Source organism: Brachyhypopomus gauderio, chromosome 3 (assembly GCF_052324685.1).
Source record: "Brachyhypopomus gauderio isolate BG-103 chromosome 3, BGAUD_0.2, whole genome shotgun sequence".
In the NCBI taxonomy this organism is placed as follows: Eukaryota; Metazoa; Chordata; class Actinopteri; order Gymnotiformes; family Hypopomidae; genus Brachyhypopomus; species Brachyhypopomus gauderio.
Window position 1 is genome coordinate 19,590,699 of NC_135213.1, and position 20,821 is coordinate 19,611,519.

At 49.4% G+C, this 20,821-nt stretch overlaps 1 protein-coding gene across 5 annotated transcripts in view; it reads left to right on the top strand.

Annotated features, from left to right (window-relative positions):
* LOC143510575 (uncharacterized) overlaps positions 1-20,527 on the top strand; it is a 43,752-nt gene extending 23,225 nt beyond the window's left edge. For 4 of the 5 annotated variants that reach the window (XM_077000071.1, XM_077000072.1, XM_077000074.1 and 1 more), the window contains exons 19-46: positions 318-465; positions 1,098-1,275; positions 2,017-2,194; positions 2,358-2,484; positions 2,582-2,701; positions 4,755-4,902; positions 5,277-5,389; positions 6,618-6,771; positions 6,958-7,206; positions 7,650-7,844; positions 8,793-8,971; positions 9,162-9,348; positions 10,000-10,142; positions 13,095-13,279; positions 14,297-14,553; positions 14,657-14,879; positions 15,189-15,366; positions 15,448-15,574; positions 15,668-15,748; positions 15,866-16,054; positions 16,247-16,521; positions 16,661-16,806; positions 16,913-16,997; positions 18,055-18,166; positions 18,608-18,739; positions 18,915-19,130; positions 19,259-19,421; positions 19,522-20,527. In XM_077000071.1, the coding sequence (XP_076856186.1) occupies positions 318-465; positions 1,098-1,275; positions 2,017-2,194; positions 2,358-2,484; positions 2,582-2,701; positions 4,755-4,902; positions 5,277-5,389; positions 6,618-6,771; positions 6,958-7,206; positions 7,650-7,844; positions 8,793-8,971; positions 9,162-9,348; positions 10,000-10,142; positions 13,095-13,279; positions 14,297-14,553; positions 14,657-14,879; positions 15,189-15,366; positions 15,448-15,574; positions 15,668-15,748; positions 15,866-16,054; positions 16,247-16,521; positions 16,661-16,806; positions 16,913-16,997; positions 18,055-18,166; positions 18,608-18,739; positions 18,915-19,130; positions 19,259-19,421; positions 19,522-20,095 (5,062 nt within the window). In that variant the 3' untranslated portion in view covers positions 20,096-20,527. The remainder of the gene's footprint in view (positions 1-317; positions 466-1,097; positions 1,276-2,016; positions 2,195-2,357; positions 2,485-2,581; positions 2,702-4,754; positions 4,903-5,276; positions 5,390-6,617; positions 6,772-6,957; positions 7,207-7,649; positions 7,845-8,792; positions 8,972-9,161; positions 9,349-9,999; positions 10,143-13,094; positions 13,280-14,296; positions 14,554-14,656; positions 14,880-15,188; positions 15,367-15,447; positions 15,575-15,667; positions 15,749-15,865; positions 16,055-16,246; positions 16,522-16,660; positions 16,807-16,912; positions 16,998-18,054; positions 18,167-18,607; positions 18,740-18,914; positions 19,131-19,258; positions 19,422-19,521) is intronic. The other variant, XM_077000075.1, reaches the window with a different exon arrangement.
* The last annotated feature ends 294 nt before the right edge of the window (positions 20,528-20,821 follow it).

The window sequence follows — 20,821 nt, forward strand, 5'->3', positions numbered from 1 at the left end:
TTGGCTAGAGTCTCTGTGAATGTGGGGGGTAGACCCTCCCACCTAGAGAACAGTGCCAAATTACTCCCGGCCACAGATGGTCATGGTTTCAACAGTTCTCCAGCCAGTTCCCGATGATACAGCCAACTCGTTTGTGTAGCACCCCTCTGGAGCCACAGGGGTCTTTACGTTTTTACTCCCTTCCTCTAAGCTCCTGTGGCCGCCAGGAAACTCTTTTTACTAACTTCCTTTCTCTGACTACACCTGAGAAAATCGCCGTCCAACGAGTTGTAGTTGCAGCAAATAACTGGATACGAACTGTTCTGCGTCACCTCTAGGAAGAGTGAGTTTGGCATTGGAGTGGAGCTGAACGAAGAGGGTCAGAACCTGATGAGGAAGCACCAGTCGCGTCTGGGCCGCAGCCTGGAGCGTCTCTCCACTGAGCTGTACAGCAAAGACACGCACTTCGTCCTGGAGCTCATTCAGGTGGGCCGGCCTCCCCCGCCATACCACAGGCTTTCTTGTTCTGTGATGATAGTTATTATGTTACAAGTCTTGACATATTGGGCCAGACTCATAAAGGTCCATTGTAACCACACTATGTCATGCAAAATGTGCAACGGGGTATTTAATCAAAACCGACATGTAAATGAGATCATGCATATTAAAGACCCATGCTAAGCAGCAGATGACTGACCGGGCCCAGTTTTGAGAGCAGCGCTACATTGACTACCGCCAGTTGTGTAACAGTGTAAGGCATTTATAACTTTCTCCAACTGGATGGTTATGCTGAGTTGATCAGGTCTCTCCTCAGTATAGAATTGTTCATAGTTTGTTCTTCTCTAACACATGAAATTGCATTTTGTGGCACATTATTAGAAAAAATATTATCAAATGAGGATGTGCCGTAGCACCATTTATCATGCCAATGGTCAAATATGGCAGGAATGCACATTCATGAGTGAAGTGTCATGTAATCAAGGCCGTTTGCCTTTAATGCTACATTAAATTTGACGATTTTACATGTTTGGCCCATTGTCCTCCAAACCGTCAAATAAATAGTCAAGTCTTCCATTGTAAGCAGCATGTGAATGGAAGGCGCTTGCTTGTGAACGCAGAACGCCGATGACAACAGTTACCCGCTGGGAGCTGCTGAGAGCCCCTCCCTGGCCTTCGTGGTACAGAGGGATTGCGTCGCCGTGCTAAACAACGAGTGCGGCTTCGAGGAGCGCAATGTGCGCGCCATCTGCGATGTGGGCAGGAGCACCAAAGGGAAACACACGGTCGGCTACATAGGTGAGTGGGGCGACCCAGGCACATGTGGTCACGTTTACTGAACCTCCCAGGATGTAAGTGCCAGGTTAGGCTCTTACCAGTGCCAAATATTCAGGTCACGGTGCTCAACTGTGCAGTCTTTTATTTATTTAAGCTCATTGATTCGTTTTTTTTTTTTTTTGGTCTGTGCCAAATTTAGTCATCTGTGGTCATTCACTTGCAGACAGCATTTTGGTGTTCAAATATTAGAATTACCAAAAGTTCATAGTGTGTTTTTGTTTGGAGCAGATTCCATGCTAGATCTCAGAAAACAAAGTGAAGTACTTTAGACCAATGATTTCTGTATTGCATTGCATGTTTTACACTGTCACAATTGCTTTACAGAATTTGCCTCATATTTTTGAGAATTAAGAACTCACATAAAAACCTTATACTGTGAGTCGGAGCTGCAGTAACACTTGCTTGGATCACATTGCTTGGATCCTTGTTTAATGCTGAGCTGTACTGCATAGAACGCACCAGCTGTTTTAGAAATGGGGCAAGTGGGTGACAGGCCCACACATGCGGGGCAAAACTGAACCTTGTGTCAGCGGGGAACCTTCTCGGACAAAAATTTAATGGCCAAACTGATGATCTCAGTTTGGAAAGATGATGAAGGCCTCTGTGGCCTCTGTTTTCTTCAGAGACATCTGGTCTGGTTTTTCCATCTGTCTCTGTCTTCACTGAATGTTACTGGGTGTGTTTCTTCTTTCCTGAACACAGGGCAGAAAGGTATCGGCTTCAAATCGGTTTTCAAAGTCACAGACTGCCCCGAGATCCACTCTAATGGCTTCCACATCCGATTTGACAAGACCAGCGACCCAATGGGATACATCCTGCCTCACTGGGTGGAGGAGGAGAGGCCACTAAACTCTGTTGCCAAGGAGATCGCTGAAAAGAGGTAAAAAATAATAAACAGCAACAAAAACCAAACAAAACAAGAGTAACAACAGTCTTTGACCATGTATATGTTGACCATGTGTGTCCCATACCATACCATGTGGTTGCTGTTGTCGTTTAATTGGATGCGTTTGATGGACCAGTCCTCTGATCTTTTGTCTTAGCTGGACGACTAAAATCCTGCTGCCGCTGCGGTCAGAGTGCTACCAGACCAAGAACCTGTTCCACGACGTGCACCCCTCCCTCCTGCTCTTCCTCCACCGCCTGCGCTCCATCACCATCTACAGCGAGGTGATCTGGCCGAGGCCACTGGCCGCCACTTCCAGAGGTGAACCGAGCACAAACCGAGTGAGGAAGACTAACGCTGTGTCGTTGGTGTCTCCGTCAGCCTGAAAAGCGGCTGGTGTCCATGACCCGACAAGATCTGAGCCATGACGTTCTGGAGGTGAAGCACGCGGATGGAGTGGATCGCTGGCTGGTCGTAAAGAGAGTTCTCTACCCTAAGAAGGTTTGGCACACCCCCACATGCATATGCGCACACACACACACCTCACTTTCTCCTTCTCTTTCAGTGTATCTGACCCACTTTCTGAAATCACTTTTATTCTAGCTTCTTAAAAAATTGGTTGTTTAAATCTGCTGTTTTGGCTGCGTGATGTTTCAGGATTATAGGCTACACGTGAGTGGAGCGGCAGACATTAACAATCCATGTTCACACGAATCTGGAGTCACTCCAGTGAAACTCCAGCTTTCCTTCTTCCTGCTCATCTCTCACAGGAGACTCACAGGACTCTCACTCTGATTTTTTTTTCCACACTCCTAACTCAAAAAGAATCCCTCTCCTTTATTAATATATATGTAATATTCAAATGTGAGTTAGCTTAACAAAAGTTAAAAACATTCTTGATGCATTTCTTTAAAAAAAAGGTAATAAGTATAACGTTTCACAACTAGGAGACGGACGCAAATGCAAGCTATAACTTAATTTATTGAGAGACACACTGAGCCTCTTGGACGCGAACCGTACCGACCCGTACCACACGGGAGCGGCGAGGCATGTTCAACACGAGACAACTCTGACTTAACGTAGAACATACAGTACGACTCGGAGCCTCGTATAGGCCAACCGTGCCGATCCAGCGACTCAACACAAAACACAACCAATGAACAAAACACAAACACACTACACCAACCAGAATACCAAAACACTCACACAGGCATTGGAAACAAAACAAGAAGCAAAATTAAATAAAACCAAAAGAGCAAACACACAGGAGCACAGGAGTACTGGAATACATATCTAAACACGAAGGGACATAAATCTAACAAACCTGACCGAGACGCAACCAAACCGATGTACCTTAATGCACATCAACACGACTTAAGGAGATACACGTAAGCAAAACACTGACAGTATTAGCCAGCGCACCAAACTCAACAAATGAACAAACCAAGGATACAAGAACAAACGTTCAACTTAACCAGACAGAATAAGTTTAACCACGAAGGAGAAGCAAGACTAGAGCACGGACAACAGACAGAATGACTCATGCCAGGAGATCCAACATCAGGGAATATAACCAGACTTAATCAATAGACAAACTCAAAACAGCTGAACGACTTCAGTGAGTGAGCTATGACATAGGGCGGGGCTACCACTACGTGACGATTAAACTAAAACGTAAGAAACAGAAGGAACGAGAGACAAAGACGTAACAATAAGTTTTGTTTATCTGAAGGAAAACTAGCAATAGGCCACAAAGACTTTTTAATCTGGAATTATTTTAACAAAAATCAATAATACTATTTAGCCTGCTGTGCAGTCCTTCTTATAAGGTTTGGTCTGGTTCCTTTTCCCCCTCCTGTGAAACTTTATAATCTTTTCTTAACACCTGTTTTTTGTGCTTGTCTAAACAGATGTTCAGACATTTCACAGCAAGACCAAATGAACAGTTTGCAGGAGAGTGAGACTATGGTTCCCTCCACTTCATATGTGCACATGTTGTGGAGACAATCATGGGAACCAGTCTTGAGACTGAAGGGTTGTAGATTTGAATCCCAGGCCAAAGGCCATGACTGAAGTGCCCTTGAGCAAGGCAACTGCTCCCCTGGCAATGACCTAGGGTACCACTGCACCCTAGTGATCACTAGTGTGCACTTTGTAAGTTGCTCTGGATAAGGAAGCTCACTTGCTGGTTCTGGACACCTCGGTGCAACCGGTTGTCTTTTTTCTCCCTGTAAACTTTCTCTCTTCCCTTTGTCACATTTCTTTCTCCCTTGTCGCAACCGCTTGGCGGGGAGTGCCATGTACCGTCACACGGTGTGACTTTAGAACTGAAGAACAATGGCATGACTAACTTTGCTCCTATGCTCTTTGAACTGCGTGCTGTGTTGCAATCCCTGTAGGCCGAGCTACACTTACTGTTGTTTCTATGTGTGTGTGTGTGTGTGTGTGTGTGTGTGTGTGTGTGTGTGTGTGTGTGTGTGTGCGTGCGTGCGTGCGTGTGTGTGTGTGTGTGTGCGCGTGTGTGCGTGTCTGTGTGCATTTGTGCGGCACACAGATCAAAGAGGGTGTGGAGTCCACGGAGCTCGCCCTTGCCTTCCAGCTGAGTGAGGTCTCGGTTCAAGATGCCCGCACCAGACCAGCCATGCAGCCTGTCTTTGCCTTCCTGCCGCTGCGAAGCTTCGGCTTCCGCTTCATCGTCCAAGGTCCAAGCCCGTCTCCGATCTCCCTTCTCTCTGTCCAATTAGGATCAAGGAGTCTGGTTTAGTTGCAGGATTTCTGCTTTGCTTCGGCATTGCATGTATTTTCTGTAGTTTCTGAATGTATTTTGGAAGTTTCACTACATTCACTTTGTTACACCATCACCATGCTAAGAACACCTTTAAACCCCCAAGATGCAGCAGTGGGTCCAGACCCATTCTTGCAACTACATACCCGTAATTTTAATGAAGTTAGCAATCAATATCTTTACCTCCTGGCATATTATTTTAATGGCAAACAAATATCATTTGTGATTAAAGAGAAACATCATTATTCTCTGAGCCACTCAAGCATGTCTTTCTGATTCTTCCCTCTACAGGAGACTTTGACATTCCTTCTTCCAGAGAGGACGTGGACAGGGACAGCCCTTGGAATCAGTTTCTCCGCTCAGAAATTCCGCAGCTCTTCCTGCAAGCCATGGATGTCTTCAGTGTAAGTAAAGGGCGTCCTGCAGCACGCGCCTTTAACTGTGCTCGTTCGCTAGAGCGTCTCCGTCCCTGCCTTCCCACACTGCTGCCCTGCACTGCTGCCCCACACTGCTGCCCTGCACTGCTGCCCTGCACTGCTGCCCTGCACTGCTGCCCTGCACTGTCATCTGTGAGCAGGCAGCGGTGGCGCTTTTTGTTGTTTTGGTTTCGTGCTCTCTGCCAAATTATACGAAAGCTAAAAAAAAATACACTGAAAAGCTGGTGACGGAGAGAAAGCTCACGATTCATACGCTGCCCCCTCGGGGGTGACGCGCGGTGGCAGGGACCTGCGGAGCTGACTGGCTCATTTGTTGGTGACAGGGCTGGCATGAGCTGGGGGAACGCTGGGTACGGGAGTGTCTTAACAGAACGATACGCAGTGAATCCTGCTTTCAGCTTGCTTGATTGTTGAGGTTTTTTAAGTCTGGAGTGCTTCTTTAATCATCACTGATCTGAACAAATGATGCTTCAGCTCGTGGTCACGTCCTGTCATGGTGACTGTGTGGGTTTGCCAGGACAACAACCGGATGGCCCCTGAGTGGCCAAGTCAGTCACCTGGATTAAACCCCTCTGAGTGTGCTGTGTTTAAACCCCTCTGAGTGTGCTGTGTTTAAACCCCTCTGAGTGTGCTGTGTTTAAACCCCTCTGAGTGTGCTGTGTTTAAACCCCTCTGAGTGTGCTGTGTTTAAACCCCTCTGAGTGTGCTGTGTTTAAACCCCTCTGAGTGTGCTGTGTTTAAACCCCTCTGAGTGTGCTGTGTTTAAACCCCACTGAGTGTGCTGTGTTTAAACCCCACTGAGTGTGCTGTGTTTAAACCCCACTGAGTGTGCTGTGTTTAAACCCCACTGAGTGTGCTGTGTTTAAACCCCACTGAGTGTGCTGTGTTTAAACCACACTGAGTGTGCTGTGTTTAAACCACACTGAGTGCTTTGCACCTACTCAGAAGAGCCTGCAAGCAAAATATGTCCTAAACTGAGCAGGAATGAATGAGACGGAGATAAATTGTCTAAATTACATATTATTGTTGTTATTGTTGTTGATGTTTTTGGAAATGTTTTGGAAATTTTAAGTATTTTGGAACAGTTTGAACCTATTTTGTATCTAATGTTGCATTAAGCAGGATGTAGGTTTCAAATGTTTCCCTGATAATCCTTTTATGCCATTAACGCTTGGCCATGATGGAACTGTTACAGAAACACCCAGAATTCAGTGGACTGCAGGGGCTCTCCCACTTCTTGCAGTTCATTCCTCAGCCCAGCGAAATCCTGGACTTCTTCAGCCCCGTAGCCAATCAGATTATTCAGCTTCTGAAGGGCAAACCCTGCCTGCCGGCCAAGGAGGACGCTGGTGAGTCTGCTGGGCCTGGCTCCACTCAAACACTCGTAATCTCCAACTGTGCCTGGTTTTGTGCCTTTGATACCAGACCTTCCGCCTGTTCCTCTTGCTGCTGAGAGCGTTGGAGTACTGGCGGTGTGTGCTCTTTGTGTTAAGACACTTGTTGGTGCTCACTGAGAAGCCCCGTTGTGTTTGCAGAGGGCAACGTGGAGTTCAAGCTGCCTTCCCAGGTGGCCATGTGTCAGGACCCCCTGATCCAGGACGTGATCACATGCCAGGAGCTACGCCAGCACCTGAGCCTGTCCTACCTGCACCCGGCTCTGCACTCTGCCCTGTCTCCGGCCCTGCTCAGCGCCCTGGGAGTCCACCGGCTCAGGGGGGCCGACGTCACCACCGTGGTCTGCTCCATGGCCAGGGATCTGGCACAATGTAGCCATCTTCATTCCGGTATGAAGGTCCACTCTGCACTGTAGACACGCCAAGAAAATGATCGTTTCAAACTGTTTATCAGGCCCTAAGCATGTATTTGCTCCAGAAAGATAAGTGGTCCCACAATAAATTGTTCTTTAGACTCTGACTCCTACCACTTATTTTGAGTGTGGGCTTTTATTCTGAACATCTGCAGGTCTTTATTATGTTCAGTGTGTTTCAGTCCACCTTCATGTTCATTGCATTAATTTTCCTTAATGTGTAATGTAGTGTTTTACATAATGAATGCTCAACGTCCAGATAAGCAGCTTAAGAAGCGCTTAGCAACTGTGTTTGGCTGAAGTGCAGTGAGATTGTATTGTAGGCATTACATGCCGGTGACTCAACGAAGCTCTCCAAGTGTTCTCCGTTCTCTTGCTTTGTGCTGGCTCGGCCTTTAGATTAATCTCTTTCCTCCTCAGACATCGGCCTGAAAAATCTGGCCAAGCTTCTAGCCTGCAACTTCCGCGCTCTGGACTCCGAGTACGGGGACGTGGACGGCCTGCTCCATTCTCTCCGGGACGTTCCCATCATTCCACTGGCCGACGGTCGCGTGGTGGCTCTTAGTGGCCAGGAAGTGTTCTTCCCCCTCGGCGACGGGAAGAAGACTCATCCAGGTACGGCAGAAGCTGCAGGTTTTGTGGCTCCCCGCTGGGCTGGGCCCTCCCCAAGGGGGTCTGGAAGGCATATTTAGTTTTTCCTGCCTCACATTCATATGGCCTGTCCCCTGGCCTGTCGAAACTACCTCATTTCAAAATTCACTTCTGAATAAACTCCTGAATAAACTCAATGACTCATCCAGTAGAGAAGCAAAACACCACCTGCGTCATTTTCTTCACCAAACAACAAAGATTATTTGTCAGCGCAGCGTCTATGAACATAGCATGCGCTTGGAAAGATTTACTGCCACTAATTGGTATGTAGTTCAGCATAAGCTACATCCACCCATGCAAAGTGAGACTTGAGCGTGCACGTTTGCCCGAGTGCATGAGCATTTCCCTGTGCACCTGCTTTGCTCTCGTGGCTGTCAGATGAGTCACGAGAGATGACTGCAAGGTACGTGGAAAAAAAGCCCCAAGACAGTTCTAGAGAAGAACGCCCATGCACCAAATGGACACTCTGTTAAAAGCAAAGTTTGAATAAAATAAAGGTCAGCTATTAGACTCAAAGAGTAGAAGGTGTCATAGCCACTCATCCATGAAGACATGTATCACATATTGGTACTCAATACTGATTATTGTAATTTGATTATACTGATACATTTTCCAAGAGCAAAAGTCAATCAAGGGTTGAGATTTGATGTGACATGATTAACGACTGGCCTGCATTCTTTTGACGAAATTGATGTATGCTTGTTGAATTATGCCAAGCATTTTGATTCAGCACCACTGAACACCAATCACTCATCACACAGTAAAACAATCGTGATTCATTTGACTGCTCAATTGAATGTAACTTCTTACCACGATACCAATAAAAACAAAGGGCAGTATCGTGATGATTACCAAATGATGCATCGCACAGCCCCTAACCAGCATGCGCTCTTCTGCTTGTCCCCGCTACAGGTCTGGGGGCGCTGTACACGGACCTGAGTGTGGTGGAGCCGCGCCTGCTGGCCTGCCTGGACGAGCTGGGCAACTCGCAGGTGCGCGAGCTGCTCCGTCGCCTGCAGGTGCATGAGCTGGAGCCCGAGCAGGTGCTGCAGCAGCACATCTACCTCACCCTGAAGAGCGGAGCCTGGAAGGTCAGAGCCCCAAAAATGTACCACCCGCCCAAGCAGACTGGTCATGTTAAACTTTTTTTGTGTCAGATAACGGAAACGGGCCGGAGGGGCATTTGTCACCTCCGCCGTTTCCGCTCGCTAGCCGCGTGAATCTCGCTTAGCTGCAGCCTCGTTTACATCGCCACGCACGCCGTTGTCCTCTGTCCCGCAGGCAAAGTCGAAGGACATCACGGTCAGCTACCTGGTGTTTATCAAGCAGCACGCCCAGGTGAGGGACTACCTAGCGCTGAAGACGGACATCCCTGTGCTGACCAACAAGGGCTTCCTCTGCCCCAGTCAGACCGGAGTCCACTTCTCTAAAGAGTATGGCAACATCGACCTGCCTGCTGAACTGCCCGGTAAATACACCACCCTCCACCTACCTTCCGATTTGCTGACAAATCTAGATTGACAGCAATTCCATCCAATAAATGCAGTAAAGTGTGCAATAAACGAGTAAAGGGCTCTGAAAACTTTCTGAATCCACTGTGGCAAATATGTGGCATGTTCGTTGTCCCACTCTTCTCTTGCTGTTGTGAGCTGATTGTCTCTGGGTGAGGTTGAAGCCCTTTGTTATATCCGAGCTCAGAGTGGGTGGCTCCCTGCCACCAAGGGAAAGAATAACCTCGGCAGGCGCTGGGGACCACAGCTCTGCACTAGCATGAGAGCAGCTGGCCTGAAACACTAGTGCCTTTGGAGGCCCTTGGCAGATGAGGGATGAGTAAGACACAGATATGCGACTGGGCCCAGCCCATCTGATGTCGTTTATTTTATGCTCTCGAGGGGCTCTTGCGTTAGTGGGAGTGCACTGTGCTTTGGAGATTTTCCCCGTTAATGAAAGGCCAGAGGCTGTGCGGGATGCTTAGTCACAAGGACGCGGCAGGACGCGGCAGGACGCGACAGGACGCGGCAGGACGCGCCACACTAAACTGGACCCCACGCTCGAGTCTGTTCTGATTCTATTTTCCTCTTGGTGTCCTCATGTGCCAATCATCTTTTCCTCGTTCCAGGCATGGACTGGGTGCTGCTGGATGGTGGCTACCTGCAGGCCGACAAGGACGTGGATAGTTGGAGGCAGCTGTTCTCTGAGCTGGGCGTGAGGGACCTGCTGATCTTCAGGAAGGAGAAGAGGACTCTCACTGCCACCGAGCTGGTGAGGACGCTGTCATGGTATTCCACTGCAGGAGATGCAGGCAGTTGTTGAGGAGATTTTGCGACCCAGGGCATTATCCTCTGCGTGTGTGTTGGTGTGTGTGTACGTGTGTGTGTGTGTACGTGTGTGTGTGTGTACGTGTGTTGGTGTGTACGTGTGTGTGTGTGAGTGAATGAGTGTGTGTATATGAGTGAGTGTGTGTGTGTGTGTACTAGCTCTGAGCCAGCCTGATTAATGACGCGTACCAGCTCCCACTTCTTTTGCATTACTGTACTGCTCTGACGGCAGCTGGGTGGGGGAGGGGAGATCCCTGCGTAGAGGACAACACACGAACACCAATCACATTAGGGCGTACGCCCAATCCCAGAGCCTCCTGCTTTAGTCCGTCAGTAGTGGGAAGGGCAAACAGGATGAGAGGCAAGGAAATTGCGTTCTGTGCATTTTCCTTTATTTAAACAGTCAGGAATGACATTTCGAGTGGAGCCATTTAGTAGCGGGCGTGCCTGCACACATCTACAGCCATGCGTCATATCTGTGAACCTCTACCACGTAACTGCAGAACAGTGAGCAGTCACGCTGACAGCTCTGCCTAGCGCTCTGGACTGCAAACACTCCTCTCCTCTTCTAAGCAGTGGCCCACACACCCGACCTGTTTCATTAGCGGCCAACGCACCCAGCTCTGCCCATCCCGGCTGCCCTTTTGGGGCAGACTCTGGTGAAGGTGTCTAACCCAAGTGGGTGTGTTGGTCTATGTCTGCGCTTTGTTCGCAGGAGTGGTGGGGATGGAGTGGTGGGGGTGGAGGGATGGGGGTGGAGGGATGGGGATGGAGGGATGGGGGTGGAGGGATGGGGGTGGAGGGATGGGGGTGGAGGGATGGGGATGGAGTGGTGGGGGTGGAGGGATGGGGATGGAGGGATGGGGGTGGAGGGATGGGGGTGGAGGGATGGGGATGGAGGGATGGGGATGGAGGGATGGGGGTGGAGGGATGGGGATGGAGTGGTGGGGATGGAGGGATGGGGATGGAGGGATGGGGATGGAGGGATGGGGGTGGAGGGATGGGGGTGGAGGGATGGGGATGGAGGGATGGGGGTGGAGGGATGGGGGTGGAGGGATGGGGATGGAGGGATGGGGGTGGAGGGATGGGGATGGAGGGATGGGGATGGAGGGATGGGGGTGGAGGGATGGGGGTGGAGGGATGGGGATGGAGGGATGGGGGTGGAGGGATGGGGGTGGAGGGATGGGGATGGAGGGATGGGGATGGAGGGATGGGGGTGGAGGGATGGGGATGGAGTGGTGGGGGTGGAGGGATGGGGGTGGAGGGATGGGGATGGAGTGGTGGGGGTGGAGGGATGGGGATGGAGGGATGGGGATGGAGGGATGGGGATGGAGGGATGGGGATGGAGGGATGGGGGTGGAGGGATGGGGATGGAGGGATGGGGGTGGAGGGATGGGGATGGAGTGGTGGGGGTGGAGGGATGGGGATGGAGGGATGGGGATGGAGGGATGGGGATGGAGGGATGGGGGTGGAGGGATGGGGATGGAGTGGTGGGGGTGGAGGGATGGGGGTGGAGGGATGGGGGTGGAGGGATGGGGGTGGAGGGATGGGGATGGAGGGATGGGGGTGGAGGGATGGGGATGGAGGGATGGGGGTGGAGGGATGGGGATGGAGTGGTGGGGGTGGAGGGATGGGGGTGGAGGGATGGGGGTGGAGGGATGGGGATGGAGTGGTGGGGGTGGAGGGATGGGGGTGGAGGGATGGGGGTGGAGGGATGGGGCAGATACAGCAGTGGGGGTTGCCATAGCGTCAGCTGGCTGTGCTTGACCCACTTTTGCAGAGTGTTCATGAGGCTTCATGCGCAAAGAACCGTGCGGGTGGCTTTAACTATAATGTCTGCAATAATAACAACAACTTGATTTATGTACCACCTTTCATACATCATAATCCAGCTCAAAATGATTCACAGTTTTCAGTGTGTGTGTGGGTGTGCGACATATAAATACAGGACATGATCTGTCTAGGAAAGAACATGGGAGGGGGCTGTTAAGTGGAATTTTTATTAAACAATTAATACAATTACATTTACATTTATGGCATTTAGCAGACGCTCTTATCCAGAGCGACTTACAAAAGTGCTATGTAGTTGTTTGGAGTCTCCAAGGTAGAATAGATAGTCCTGAACACAAGGTACTCTAAGCTGGAAAAACCACTAGCTTAATCTTAAGATTAAGAATAAGCATAAATAAATAATTTTATAATAATAATACTCAAATGTTAGGGCTATGCAGTCCATTAGTGAGAGTTCAAAGTTAATATCCAGTCAAACCTTACCTCAAGACTCCAAGCTTCATCCTTTGTTTGTAATTCCCTGATTACTTAAAAACGTTTGATCTTTTCATTGCTAGTAATGAGGATTTCTTTCCTTCTTATCATCACTAATATAGTGGACATACAGGTTTACATGGCACTTTTCCCTCTTCACTAATGTAGTGGACATACAGGTTTACATGGCACTTTTCCCTCTTCACTAATGTAGTGGACATACAGGTTTACATGGCACTTTTCCCTCTTCACTAATGTAGTGGACATACAGGTTTACATGGCACTTTTCCCTCTTCACTAATGTAGTGGACATACAGGTTTACATGGCACTTTTCCCTCTTCACTAATGTAGTGGACATACAGGTTTACATGGCACTTTTCCCTCTTCACTAATGTAGTGGACATACAGGTTTACATGGCACTTTTCCCTCTTCCCTTGGCATACCCAAGGCTCTGAAGGGAGTGAGGAACAGTGAGTCATTTGTTTGTTTGTGGCTCATGTCAGTTTCTCTCCTGTGTCTCGTTATCTCTTACCTTTTACTGTCTTCTTTGGCTCCCCCTCTCTCTGCCTACCATCACGCTCTCTCTCTGTCTGTGTGTCTCTCTCTGTCTCTGTCTCTCTCTCTCTCAGGCCTCCAGCCCATGGGCTGCAGAGGCCGAGATGTGGACGAGAGCCGCCGATGGCGTGTACGTCGTGGAAGATCAGCACAGCGAGGAGTTCCGCTGTCTGGCCACGGCGGAGCAGCTCTCAGCCCAAGACAAGCTGCGGCAGAGACAGACCCTGCTCAGCCTGCTGGAGCGCCACTGGGACACGGGGTAGAGCACACACGCCTGCACACCGCAGCACACACACACCTGCACACCGCAGCCCACACACACCTGCACACCGCAGCCCACACACACCTGCACACCGCAGCCCACACACACCTGCACACCGCAGCACACACACACACTGCAGCCCACACGCACTCTCAACCCAGAGCTCACACGCCCTCTCACCCCACAGCCCACACACTCTCACCCCACAGCCCACACACACCTGCACACCACAGCCCACACACCCTCTCACCCCTGCACCCCTGCCCTAAACAGTCAGCTGGTGGTGACAGGGTCATTGGCATTGCGGTACCTCCTCTGATCTCATAAGCTTAGTTTGATGACAAACTTTGTCATAGTTTGTTTGGGCTCTATTCTGGAAATCAAGGGAAAAAGCTCACCGGAGTTGTGCAATTAATTGAATGCATCCTCATTATGCATTAATGCATTATCAGTACGATTAGCTGGCCAAATCTGGCCAGGGCTTATTGTGGTGGAACAAGAGATTGGGAACTGGCCCAGTTGCTATTCTGGGAACATCCGGTCAGCGATGCACAGACCTTTGGAGAGGAGCGTGCCATGCCGCGGGACGTTGCCAGCACTGGGAAGAGGGACTCCGCGCTTGTACGGTTCCTGCAAGATCTGGCTGCCGTTTGTGCTCCTGGAGTTTTTTGTGGTGCTCTTCCTTGAGCAGCAAACACGATCCAGATGTTTTCTCATGTGTTTCAATTACAATTCCTTTACGGTATATTATCAACATTCAACACTATCATTCACTCATGCATCTACGCTCACTACTTTATGTGCTACAGTCTCAGAGGAGCAGTTGTACAATAACAGGTGTACAATAACAGACTGTAGCTCTTGCACAGTCTGTTGTTAGCAACTTTCTACCCTTTAGCAACCTTACCACTGAGGAGGAGTTGGAGGAAAACAAGTGACTTTGACATAAGTGTGTCTAATAAAGTGCATAACTGGTGCGTTAAATGAGGTGAGTGCTTGTTCTCTGTGTTTCAGAGAGAGGTACTCTAAGTACCTGAGAGCTCAGGTGCAGGACGCCATTGGGCGGCCCAGAGACTGTGGCTCCTCCTTCTACCACCAGCTCACGCGTCTGCCCTGGGTGCCCGCCCAGCGGCCCACGCGCGAGGGCCCACGCTCCATCGACTTCCTGTGTCCGAGCGCAGCGTACCTCTTCTCCGACGACGTGCACCGCCTCTTGGGAAGCCACGCCCATTACATCGACTTGGCCCCGAGCGAGTTCTCCAAGGCCACAGGTAAGCAGGGCACTGCCGAAGACACTGTAGTGTTCTGCAGAAGCACTTTCAGCGCCATGATGTTCCATCTAGAAGACTGCTGATAGTGTTTGATGGTTTTCAGGGATGAGGCACTGCATGGGGGTGGAGGAGATGGTGGGCTACCTGAAGCGCTGGTGTAGGAGAGAGCCTGATGGCGAGGAGGCGGGAGAGATGGCGGGGGCGGAGTTCACCACGACCGTGGAGCACATCCATGCCGTGTACTCCTACCTGCAGGAACAGTGCTCCTCCACACAGCTCAAGGAGCTCTTCCAGCACTCTCCCGCCGTCTTCATCGAGTACGAGAGGTCAGACAGCTCTTTATTTACGATATGTACCAAGCAATTTGATTGTTAATGGCTGCTGTTATTATTTTAAATCGGGGTCCCCCATCTGCTAGTCCCAGTGCCGTATTCTAGTCTGGTGATTTCTTAATCTTAGCATATCTACCAAGTCTGGTAATCAACTGATGTATCGAATCAGGTATATGTTAGTGGGGCAGCAGACCTGCTCTGGACTCTGGCCCTCCTGGATCACAGCTGAACACCCCCATGTTGGAGAGAACATGTGGCTGGCCATGGAGCGATTTACGAGCTGCCTCTTGCGTTTGTCCTCAGGATGGACGAGTGGTGCTCCGGGCGCTTCTATCATCTGAAGGACGTTTGCTGGAGTGATCCAACGGGTATGTTCGTCAGATACAAGGACTTGATCCGCAGACCAGAGAGCGGCATCCAGGAGCCCAAAGTGCTGGCCCCATTTTACAACAGCTTACAGAACATGAAAGACCTGTTCAGGGTGAGTCTCCTCTCCAGCACTTCGAAACTTGGTGCTTCACATTTGAGTGCCATTGAAGCTTTTTTGGCGTTGTTTCCGTAGTCTTTAAATGTGGAGCCAAGCCCTTCTATGAAGCAGTATGTGGACCTCCTGGAGGCCGTGTGCGAGTCAGCACCTCTTCCTACAGGAGAGGTTCTCCAGGACGTCTCCGTCATTTTTGCCAGACTGGGTGAGTATATTGCGTACAGGTTTCACTTAAAATTCTGTCTCTCTGTGGATGTTGATGATCTGAATATTATACTTTGTTTCTTCTCAAATTAAGCCGACAAATGTAAATACCACCGGCATACAGAGCAAGACCAGGATGTAGAATTAAACCCACCCTACTGTAGATCCTTAAAAGGTGAGTTTAGGCTGATGTTCTCTATTGTCTTAAAATAGATTTTTAACTCTTCTTGAGCTCTTTGCCTAGATGTTTTTCTGACCGGGACTCATAATTGCTTGGTATCATTTCTACCAGAGATGGTGACTGGTAAGAAAGTGTTTCCTACCAAGACCCTGGGCTGGGTCACGTTGGCTCGTAAGCCCATGGTTGCAGACAGCCCAAACCTGGAGAAAATCTTTAAATCCCACAGCGAGGTTTGCCTCCTCAGCCTGCCGCCGGCTCAGAAGAAAGATGTCAGCCGCTTTAAACAAAGTGGCCCTAAAGGTATTTCATCAACAGAACAGCTTTCTGGGACAGATAAATTATGAGTGTTTTTTATATGTTAGAACCCTACTCACGTTTTCCTACTCAAATCAAGCGTGACTACCTGCCACCATTTCTGTTCCATCACTTGCTTTGCATGTATTAGACTCTTTTCAGTTGAGACCCAACAGATTGAACGCGTATTTCTCTCAGGCAGACCGAACGTTAGCGAGGAGCGCATGACGTTCAGCGAGCGAGACCGCGAGCTCTTCCTGGACATCTGTGGGGTGAAGAAGCTGTCCCAGTGCGTCACCACTGAGGCACAGACGGAGAGCTACAGGCCGTGCCCGGCCATGCAAGCCTTGGTGCGGGACCTCGTCCCCTACCTTCAGAGGTTCATGTGCCACCACGAGGACCTCAGAGAGCTGTACGGAGATCTTAAAGATGGTGGCATCGCCCAGGAGATCAGGTCGCTGAGTTTCGGCCAGGTAGGCCGCCAGCCCCTCTGCAGTTGCGGTGTTTGTCATTTCTGGTTTAGTTCCATGGGCTGCTGAGTCATTGCTCGATATTGCATCATATCTCTTTAGTGAAGGAGTGAACAGAGCCTGAAAGTTTGTGTTCTTGTAGGTGGGGAAACTCTACATTTATTACTGCCTGGAGCAGCCAGACGAGAGGCCCATTGTAGAGAGCGACGACATCATATGTCTGCTAAAAGACAGAAAGGATTTGTACATTCAGAAGGACCACATGTTACCCAAATTGGACATATGCAGGTGTAGATCAAGCTCTCTGATTATGTGGTTTTGCATCATGTTTTTTTATTCCGAGACTAGAACTCCGGTTGGTGACATAAGTTGTGATCTTGTCCCCTGATTTCAGAGAGCTGGTGAAACTGTTCACAACAGAGAAGATCTTTGCAAAGGAGCTGGAGCACTTTCTCGAGGGCCTTGTGATCTGCATCCATGTAAGCACACTCATGAAGGAACATTCCATGCGCAGAAATAAAATGACTTATGCTGAACTCCGAAAAACTCAGAAAACTCTTTGCTCTGAAACAGCTTTGCTCTGAAACATGAAATGACCGAAGGAACCCAAATAAATTTGGTTTAATACTGCAGTATTTTCATTTGCTGAATATAATCCAGTTAGAAAGTCACCCTCAAGTGTGGACGTTTTGTCAGAGGCCATAATTTTATTTTATTGAATGAATTTCTTCAAACTTGTTCAGCTTTGCCACCAGGGAAAAGATAACAGAGAAAAAGCAGCAGTGCTTTATAGCAATAGCCTTATCCTTAATCCACAATTACATATAGACTTCTGCTATGAGCTTCAGCTCCAGAAGATACAACAAAATTAACAGCATTGCATAACACAAAAAAACTTGCAGTTTATACTTGCTGGTTTATAGTTATAACACTAATTGAAATGTCCGAGAACCATCCGAGTGAGTAACAAATCAACAGGTTTATCGAAATAGTCTTGGAACGCAATGCTGACCCTGAATGTTGAGCCTTTTGACCTGAAGTTACTTGTAGATATGCAGAGAGATGAAAATGACCTTCTGTCTCTACAGCAGGCAGGTGAGTCATGCCCACCGCGCCAGAGATGCACGCTGCATTTTGCGCGTCACGCTTCTCGTTCGTCACGGCCGCCTAGCATCTGGAAGGGATGGTGCGACTGGGCTGTGTTTAAGGCCGGCTTGGTGGCACACCGGGAGAGGGCGGGGCTAGAGTCGGAAATGATGGAGATGAGCTGTTGTGTTCCTGGGTGTGACGCAGAGCGTGACAGTCTGTTGTAGTCTTCCATTTCAATAATGTGTTCACAAGAGACAGGCCACTTCCTGCTGAGTGGAATCATTATTTTTTGTTTATTTGTTTATTCATTTCCCTTCCCAGTGCAATAACAAAACAACATTTATCATCGCAGAATAAGGACAACAGTCTGCCACATTTGTACCACACATGAGCACTTTTTATTGTTGCTGAATTGCTTTTTTGTGTTTCTTTTGTGCCTAAATTCAGGATAAACCTGCTTTGAAAAGGTTCCTGGACCGAAAGGACGTTCAGGAGCTTCCTGACGATGAAGAGCAATGGGAGGTCCCTGTGCCGGTGGAGGTCAAACCAGAGGTCGCAGGTGAGCCCCAGGCCTGCAGGATGGGCCCGTATCGATGTACGGCCGCTTTAATGTCCAGGTCGCCATCTCCTCCAGCACTCTGTACTTTGCTGTCTCTTCTGCTCATGCACACCCCTGGGCTTGCAGGCTACCCGAGCGTGCTCGCGTATGCTAATTAGAATTTGCTCATCGCTGTACCTGCTGACATGGAAACAGCAGCTGTTGCCAGGGCTGTGGACTGGGAAAAGGTTGTGTTTTCCCTACACAGACAGGATTTAGCTGATCAGCAGCTAGACTTGACCATAGGGCAGGCATGTACACACACACACACACACACACACACACACTCACAAACACACAGAGCCCCACGACAGGGACAGGGCCGGTGAAGAGAGCGAGTTCTGACCTCTGAACTCTGTTCTGACACTTGACAAGGCTCTGTCTTCTGCGTTCTATTGGCAGTGCCCTACGCTGTCTACACAGCAACAGCCACGAATGTGCTGCAACCAGAGAAGACGACTGGGGAAGAAGAAGATAAGCTGCAGTGCTGGCCTCCCAGAGCCTCGCTCAGCAAAACGGGAGGCGCCAACACAGGTGCGGACCCGCCACGCTTCGGACCGCAATGTCGCCATTAATGCACTTTTAACATGGCGGTGCAGTAGTGCCGGAGGTTTTGAAATGCGTGATGGCAGAAGCCGTCCAGATGGTTCTTCTCTCATACGTGGTCTGCTTGCGTGTGTCTCCCCTCCATCTGATTTGCCATGTGAAGGATCGGGAAGTCAGGCGTTGGAGGCGGTGATGAAGATGTGGCCCCCGCCGGCCTCCCCGGCTTCCTCCACTCCTCCAGCTCAGCGCGAGCACAGAGGAGAGAGGAGCTCCTCCAGCGTGGGCGGGCAGGAGCACCCTGGGGAATTCAACCTCCATGGAGAACCAGGGCCACCGCGTGTTCAGGGACCGAGGCCAAGCAGCTCCCCGCACCCAGCAGGTTAGCGCTGCTCCTGGAGAATGACGTGTCACACTTATTTGTGGAACGGTTCCTCTGCCCTAAAACTTCCAAACACATCTTTTACTCAGCACAATTTTACCCATGTCCCCTGTGTTCTGTTCTTCTAGGACCAACAGTACAGAGTCCTAGCGCTGATGTGCAAACGGCCCCGGGTGCGAGCACTCCTCCCGAGCCCCCAGCCTTGTCCGTGGAGCCTCCTGCCTCACAGCCGGAGCCCAGCACAGACACCCCCACCCCAGCTGTGGCGGGAGACCCACAGCCTTCACAGGAGTGCGTGGTTTGGGTTCTCTTCGCTTCATGTAGCCGTTTTTCAGCACCTCATGCGAGGCCCCTGTAATCCCTACAAATCCATTTGTCTTTTGATCTTCAGAGTTCAAAAAGCGCTCCAGCCCACAGAGGCGGTGGCAAGCCAGTTCCAGGGAAGCAGTGCCCAGCGGGCGGCCGTGCCACTGGGCAACGCGGTGTGGACCAAACCCCTGGCCACGGAGGCCGTCCTGGAGGACCTGCCGCTGGACTGTGGTCTGCCCCAGTGTCCGCCGGTCCCAGCGGATTACGAAGACAACATCGCCATCGGCATTTGGGGGGAGCAGCTGGTCCACTCCTTCCTCAGCCGCTGGAGAGAAATCGGCGGCGGACCCCAGGAAATCACCTGGTACAACCAGGGTGGCGAGAGTGGCCGGCCGTGCGATTTCAAGCTGACGTTCGCCGACGACAGCGGCGCCACCCAAGACGTCTTCGTGGAAGTGAAGACGACGGTGAAACGGGAGAAGCACTACATCCATCTGTCGGCCAATGAGCTGGACCTCGCCCTGAGGGAGAAGGCTCAGTACCACATCTACCGAGTGTACGGCGCTGGAGATCCACAGAACGTCCGCCTCTGTCGCATCAGGAACCTCGCCCAACACCTGCACTCCAAAACCCTGGAGCTGTTTTTATTTGTGTAGTGACAACATTGTTTAATCTTTTACTCTAATCTTTTGCGTTTGAAAGGGTTTTGGATCTTTTGAATTTGTATGTAGGTAAATTTAACTGCAGCTGTTCAGTCTGGCCTTGGTGTGCAAACGTGTAGTGATTTTGCCAGCTTTTTTGTAAATGCGAGTTTACTGTTTTAGATATTGTTAAATAATCAGTTTTAATACCTTTTTATTATTATTATTATTATTTAGAGTGGAATTTGTATAGACCCAATTGATTTTAAGTTTTAAAGTTGAAGTTTTAGTTTGGTTATATGCTCCGCAACAACTGCACAAAATACCGCATGTATTAATTGTTCATGGTATAAACCACATCTCACTGACTTATAGAAATATGTTAATTACAGTGTAACAAGTGATTAAATGTGTTGATTCCTAAATTAAATGTATGAAAAATCTGAAGTATGAGTAGACTCATGGAATGGAAATGTAAATGAAACGTCTTCGATAAGGTCTGAAGTGAAGAAGGCCCTTAGTTACAGATTTAGTTGTAGATTTCTAAAGCAGATTTTGAACCATGTTTAAAGGAAAGATGAGCATTTAAATATTTCATTCAAGAGATGTGTTTTAGGTTACACAACAAGGTGATTTCTTAAACATGGACTTCAATAGCTTGTTATCCTACCACCGTATCATAGGCACACTCTTAAACTGCATTTGGCTTACGGACAACTCAATTCGAAATACTGGTGTATT